Source organism: Sinocyclocheilus rhinocerous, unplaced genomic scaffold (genome assembly GCF_001515625.1).
Source record: "Sinocyclocheilus rhinocerous isolate Xijiao unplaced genomic scaffold, SAMN03320098_v1.1 scaffold1162, whole genome shotgun sequence".
Lineage (NCBI taxonomy): Eukaryota > Metazoa > Chordata > Actinopteri > Cypriniformes > Cyprinidae > Sinocyclocheilus > Sinocyclocheilus rhinocerous.
The window spans coordinates 16,550-24,143 of record NW_015639769.1 but is presented as its reverse complement, the minus strand read 5'-3'; the positions used below and the strand labels follow the sequence as shown (position 1 = coordinate 24,143).

Below are 7,594 nucleotides of genomic sequence, written 5' to 3'. Positions count from 1 at the left end.
AATGCAACACCCGCTGAGTACAACGATAGAGCTTGAAAGATCAAAGACAATTTTTTATATAACTCCGACTGGATTCGTCTGAAAGAAGAAAGTCATATACACCTAGGATGCATCGGGGGGGTGAGTAAAACGCAGCCTAATTATTTTTTTTTGGGTGAACTAACCCTTTAAATAATTTTAACAGATTTGCTATATGTAAGAAAAATATCCATATTCAAAACGTAATAATCACTTGAATCTAGCTTGCGCTTCACTATTGTAAAACGGAAGCAGTTCCGGGGGAATTACGTACGAGGTCAGCTTTGCACATGCGCTAACCCTAAGAAGAATAATTGCTGTATCACTATTGTTTATTGATAGGTCATGTTATCTAACAAATTGAATCTTATTGTAAATTGTTTTTAATACTACAGTTTCCATCTATTTGATATAGTCTTGACTTAAAATATATGTAATCTTATCTAAATTTATTATAAACGTTGAGGTTTGTTATTTACCGAAAAGTTATATTTTAGCTGTTGTCAATGATCTAATGTTGATCAAAGACTTTACTTGAGTATATTATGTTTTCCTTTTACAGCTGCAGGTTAAGGAAGATCATGAAACACGAGCAAACCCTAAAACAGACAACAGTTTACAGTTGTTTTTCAGTGGCAGCAGAAATATGACAAAAACTTTTGGGTGAAACTTGTTTACTTTTTTCATACTTTTATTACTTGCGGAAAAACTTGAAACAATTTTAATTAAGTATAAAGAATGGCATTGATTTTTGTACATTTTATTTTTGTTTGACTTTGTTAATAAAAAGAATGTGTTTTTTAATTAGCATGTTTGTGTGTTTTGCTTTGGTACCGAAATTGGTAGCGAGAACCGTGGATTTTCACTGGTATTGGTACCGAATACAGAAATGTAGGTACCGTGACGACACTAATATCTTATATATATATATATATATATATAGGGCTGTGCGATTTTTTCCGATTTTATCGATTAATTTGAATTTAATGTTTTGCCACGATTTTTTATTTTTATTTTTAATCGAGGAATCGCGATTTTGAATAGAAATTACCAAACGTCAGAACTAGACACTTTGACAATATGCCGGTGAAAACAGTAAAGAGAAAAGAACGATCCAACCGCATGTAGGCGCACGTGATTAACCGCTCACGTGTGACGCGCTCATATCGCGAGGCGCCATTCACACAGAATGTGCTTTTGTGTTGATAACGATGCAACGCGTGCAGAGTAATAGGAAAAACATGCAAGAAGATGGGAGTTGAACTTCTCTTAACTTGAGCGCCGCGTTTTTAAAATGCCGTTTTAATGCTGCAAGAGACACGAGCGCAACAGTCAAACGCATCCATGTTTACATAGAAAAAACAATGGAAAAGCAGCGCAATCGAATAAAAAAACCTGTAAAGGACTACTACTGTATGTCTGATATTTCATGTTTGCATCATGGTGACAGGCTGAAAGCTGCTGTTCATTGTTTTCACAGAACATTTATTATTAATAGTCTACTGGTGTTATACCATCAGAAGTCAGAAAGAGCTTTATTACCAAGTATGTTTACACACACAAGGAATCTGACTTGGTGACAGGAGCTTCCAGTGCAGAAGAAAGATGGACATAGTGCAAACTAGTGCAGCAGACATAGGAATTACACAGTAGAGATGGAGTATAACACTAATTAAATAATGCACTATATATAGAAGTAGAAATAAAGATAAATGTAATTGTTTAAATGGATGTACAGATATATTTACAAGTGTGCAGTTTACAAATGTACTGGCGTGTTAGAACGAGCCGTTTTAGGTAGGTGTGGCTGACTCTTAACTTTCATAAAGAATATCTCTTTGGATTTGAGACTTTAGTCTTTGCAACTTTACATATCTTCTTTATGTACCAAGAGCTTGTAACACTCCGAAGAGAAAGGAAAAATTGAAATCGCATCATATGACCCCTTTAACTAGAGGGTTAATAAAGAAAAAGTTATTTGAACCATGTTGTAGTTAAATTTTTAAGTTGACTTGTTAAAAATTTTTAAAAATCGAGAATTGGTCAAACTTTCTGAATAAATCGAGATTTTATTTTTTTGCCAAATCGCCCAGCCCTATATATATATATATATATATATGCTGTAACTAGTCACTTTTTTTCTTCATTAGTACATATTTAACGCAGTGTTGCCAACTTCTTTCAACTGAAAGTAGCTAAAGCCTGCTTGAAAAGTCGCTAAATGTCGCTAGTTGACGTCATACGCTAATTAGCATATTCACGACGTCATTGCGTCATATATGCCTTTTACATTTGTTTGCCTCTGTGCTCACAAATTGTAATTTAATGCAGCCAAATTCTCAATAAAACTTTTCACTGATGTATTTTTCTGTTTCTGTTGTCAGACAACTGGACGAATATGAAATATTGAATGAACGTCTCCGGTTACTATCGTAATCTTGGTTCCCTGAGAGAAGGGAACGTGACATCACGGAGGTCACTGTGTTCGCTGCTCGACCAGCTAAGCGGCGTTCAGTATCAGATTCTGACGTAATTGTCGCGTGCACCGCATTTTATAGGCCTACTGCCTCTCGAGCTCATTAGTATTTGCATGCTGTAGCGTCTGGACCACTCAAACACACAATATATATTTTGTTTTTATATTTAACAAATACTCTGTAACCCCCCTCAGTTAACAAGCCATATGAGGACCCATGAACCCTTCCCCCCGAAATGCGTAACACCCCAGGAAGCCGAACAGGCTCCTGGTTGCATGGCAACCAACGCTGATATCACTGGGTTTATTGGCCAAAAGAATGCAAAGCAGGGAAAAGCCCTGCATGTCCCAGGGCAAGAGGCAGAGTAGAAATGGACTTTTCTACTAATTAATTCATAGGAAAACCTTTCTTTGAATGAACACACATCATCCTTCAGGTCATTGGGTATATTATTGTCATCATGTATTTGGTCTTTGAAATTGTATACTGTTATGCAGACTTATAATCGAAACACCCTCCTGTCAGCTTACATATATATATCTCCACCATGTTTAGTATCTATGAATTCGCCTTCTGATGATCGAAACGAGCGTGTATATTATATGTTGGTACATAGGCAATATATTAGTGTCCTGAGAATCTTTAGTAATTTCGATTCAAGTTCCATTTGCAAATTACCATGCCCTCACACAAAGGGTCATAAAAACTCCCCAGTATCTCAAAACTCCCACTTGGGATACCGGCCTTTCTCATTGGACAAGCCCATCTTGAGAGGCGGGGATCTTCTCCGACCTTAAAGGCCCACACCAGGGACCCTCCCCAGTCGGTGGTTTGTTGGAATTCTGAGAGGATGTGAGAAAAACGCACCCGGAAACCCTAAGCTCGTGCCAGGCTTCGGCCTTGTCTTTCCATTCATCAAGTTACTCTGACGCAAACTGGTTCTTTTCATCAACCAACTTCAGCAAGATCCACATGAACTTTCAGATTGCATCAAGCCTTTCTTTCAGACAGACGGGACATGCAAGTATCCAAACTTAGTCTTATTAATTGATACATGAGGTATCATCGGCACCTTTTTACAAAGGTGTGTTTGAACTAAGAATCTGACGTTTCCCTCAGGTGTAGATCTGCTGAATATGCAAATGTTTCCATAACTTCATTCCTTATTTCTCTTCTCTGTACTGAGTTAAGCTTTAACCCTTTCCTATACAAACTGTGTGTGTGAGTGTGTGTGTGTGTGTGTGTATGTGTATGTTAGACCAGTTTAAGTGTTTATGTGTATGTTAGACTAGTTTAAGTGTTTATGTAGTTAATAAAACCTTACTTGTATCACACTTGACGTTGTTCATTGTTTGCTAATAACTGGAGTCACTTAATCATGCAGATTTATGCTACAAGCTTTTGTAAAATTGTACAGTAAGAAAGTTATTTCCCTTAACCAGGAAATTAACGTTCTTAGAATTGACAAGACAGTTGACCCTGAGAGGTCAAGTAAATATCTACAGCGGATCTAAAATATTCATAATTAATTATAACTAGTTATGATTAATTATTCATATTTCCCATGAGCTGATTCGTTACAATGCTATATGCATACTTCGCGACAATTCTCCAGACAATTGGACTGGCGTGAGCCAATAGGACTTCAGGAAAGGTTGGAAGGGAAGGAATTCCCATAGCGGAGAAACCTCCGCGATATCTCGTGAAAGCTCGAAAGGGAAACACGGCCCAGCTCTCCCTTAGATGTTAATCTGCACAAAAATCCTGATTGATAATCAGGACGTCGTCTAATGAAATCAAATACACATAAGAAAAAGACAATGGATTTGCTGTGATTTCGGCTATATTTACACATAATATAGAGTTAGAAGCGACAGAATATATTTTTTAACTGAAAGCGCTGCTCCTCTCAGCCGCTCGCTGAACAGATCAGACACAGAGAGAGGTGTGTGCGCGATGGGAAAGCAAGACCTTGTGCTCATGCGGCAGTACCAGCGAGTCTCAGAAACTAAATAAGGTTTGTCCAAGAAGTCGCTGGATTTGTCGCTAGGCACTTTTTTTGAAAAAAGTCACTAAAGGGGTCTGAAAAGTTTCTAAATCTAGCGACAAAGTCGCTAAGTTGGCAACTCTGATTTAACGGCTTTGTCGTGTGAATTTTTTAAAGTACAAATATTATATATATTATACAATATAAATATTATATAATATAAAATTTGTCCTACTTTAAATTATTTTACTATTAAATTGCACAGGACTGAAAAAATGTATATGGAAGTAGACTCACTTGAATATTATTAATTAAATTAGTAAATTAGTTAAACTCAACGGTTTCTTAACTCAAAAGCTTAAGTTAAAATTTTAATATTAACTTTGTTGAGATCCTGATTAACAGCAATTTACGAATTGCTACTGTAAAGACTTTTTTTATGGCAATCACAAGCTAAGATATATTTGACAAATGACCTGCTAAACAACGCTAATTTATTTAATTTCAAATTGTTTAAGTTCTTATGAAAATGACCGTCTTCTGTTTCAGACATGAGAAACTTTGGTGGAGGAAGAAAAGAAACCCTTTGATACTTTGGCTTCAATAGCTTCAATGGCCTGCTGACCTCGCCTCTGAAGGCCGGACCATAAACAGGTAATGCAAAACAAAATATCAGGTGAAACATATTGAGAATCAGGATAAGATCAAACCTTTGCAAGTTCTTCAATCTCATTGCCAAAATTAGTTTCTCCTTCTGGAACCTCCTCGTCTTCAGGTGTTTGATCATCATCAAAATCAGGCAACAGCATCTCTGTTGACGGGGCAAAATCAACATAGTCAAAATCAAACGAAACTCTTTATGAGAAAGAGAAATGGCATTAAACCATGAATATGTATAATGATATGTTTTACCATGATAGGAAAACTGGTAATCGTCTTACCTGGGCTTGAACTCCCCAAGGAGGGCTAAAAATAAGACATCAGTTTATAACCTTTTTTTTAACAACAAAAAGAAAAATATGCGATCATTATTTAATTGTGCAATTATCATAAAGTCAAACAAAACCTGATATGCTGTAACAGTTAGATGAACAGTAACTAAGACAAACATTTCTATGTGGACTAATGAATACAGTATTAGGTGTGATTTTGAGTCGCTGTTGGATGTCCACTATAAAGTCTGGGTCCAGATATGAAGTCAGTTGTGAACCACTGGAAAAAATTACTCTTGTTTACAGTGTACACATTTTTATCCAGATTGTGGTTTATTTCGACTGTATAAATTACTCTATTTGCATGTGTATGGCATGCATTCAGGCAGACCTAAAACAGAAAAAAAACACTAGAACAGTTTTCCAGTGCTCTATTTTATTTAAATTTTACTTTCAATATACATCAACAAAAACTTACAGCAGGCCAGTGTTAGAACATCCATGATAAATCAGAGGAATCAGTGACGCTGTGTGTGTGAGAGAGAGTGATTGAGTGAGTGAGTGAGTGTGTGTGTGTGTGTGTGTGTGTGTGTGTGAGAGAGAGAGAGAGAGAGACAGACTTTGGAAGTTGAGGCTGATGTGTAGCTAATACTTTGCTTAGCATTGATTAGGAACAATTTAAGTACAAATCTGGGTTTTAAAAAATCCATGAATTCCGGATTTAGCATAAATAATCAGTACAATCGTCGTTGTTTGTGTAAATATATTAGATATAATTAATGTATGGTAATGTTTTTAAGTATGGTTATAATAGAGTAGCAGGCTAACTGGAGACGAGCTAACTGCTATTATAACTTTGCAGAAATAAAATTTAAAAGAATTCAACGCGTTTTCCGACCTAAAACACCGCACAACTTAATAGGAAATATATACGACACACTGTAATTTTCAAATACATCATGAATTATATTTTGCGGTTAATTGCAAATAAACGGTGATTTTTTTCTGGAAAATAAAGAGAATTTCCTTCTTACCTCCGCCATATTTACAGAGCTGCTGAGGGTCAGCGGAATGTGGGCGGAGTTAACGGAAATCCCCGGATGCTCTCTTTCTCTCTTTCTCTCTCTCTCAATTCAGTTTTTGAGTTTTGCGTGATTTATGAGACAGGGGTAGCTGCAGCTTGGAGCAATGGGCGTGCCGAAAGGTAGGGGCGTGCCAAAAGCTTTCTCACTGGTGAAAGGAGTTTGACTGTGTTGGCCAATCAGCGGTAAACATACATTTACGTAATTTCCTTTAGACAAGATCAGGGTTATACAGTTGAGTTAATAGCAATTGCAACAGCTCTGCACTGGGTAGAACAAGTTAAACTAAACAAAGTTATTCTGTGCTCAGATTCAAGTTCAGTGTTATTATCGTTACAGTCATTTTCATCCCGGGGTAGGAAAGACAGTTAATGAAATATATGAAACTCTTTTCAGACTTCATAATTTGAATATAGTGGTTACATTTATGTGGGTGCCTGCTCACAGGGGAGTTAAAGGCAATGAAACAGCAGATTCATTAGCAAAAGAAGCAATCAAGCAAGAAAATACAATAGACATTTTATTTAGCAAAGCAGAAATAAAGACAATAATTAAAAGTAAAATCATCAGTAAATGGCAAGATAAATGGAACAAGGGAAGTACAGGCAGACATCTTTATAACATCCAGAAAGAAGTGGGAAGGATGCGGAAGTACCAAGGAGGAAAATATAATATCAAGGTTAAGAATGGGTCACACAAGACTAAATAAGACATTACATCTCATTGGAAAACATCCCACAGGTCTGTGTGAGTATTGTCAGGAGGAGGAATCAGTAGAACATGTTCTATGTCACTGCCAAAAATATATTATAGAAAGAGAAATATTCAGAAGGACACCACAGGAGATACTAGATGCAAAGCAAATACTCGGTCAAACAGGAAATTATAATTCTTTAATTTTATTCTTGAGGGAAACTGGGTTAATAAATAATAGTATAATAGTTATTTTTAATAACATATTGTGTTTTTTTAAAATAAAAATTATTATTATTTTTTTATATATAAAGTTCTGTTAGTCACTCTGGTCCACACTCCAGTATAGTAGGTGGCGGTAATGCACCTTAACGTTGGATGCCACCCGCCATAAAACATGAAGAA

The 7,594-nt window shown here is 36.2% G+C and overlaps 1 protein-coding gene across 2 annotated transcripts in view; it reads right to left on the bottom strand.

The window, feature by feature from the left end:
* Window positions 1-6,501, bottom strand: part of mier1b (mesoderm induction early response 1b, transcriptional regulator) — a 62,265-nt gene extending 55,764 nt beyond the window's left edge. For both annotated transcript variants that reach the window (XM_016567471.1, XM_016567472.1), the window contains exons 1-3: window positions 6,449-6,501; window positions 5,424-5,448; window positions 5,193-5,293 (exon numbers count right to left, since the gene is read on the bottom strand). In XM_016567471.1, the coding sequence (XP_016422957.1) occupies window positions 5,193-5,293; window positions 5,424-5,448; window positions 6,449-6,457 (135 nt within the window). In that variant the 5' untranslated portion in view covers window positions 6,458-6,501. The remainder of the gene's footprint in view (window positions 1-5,192; window positions 5,294-5,423; window positions 5,449-6,448) is intronic.
* Window positions 6,502-7,594: the final 1,093 nt, after the last annotated feature.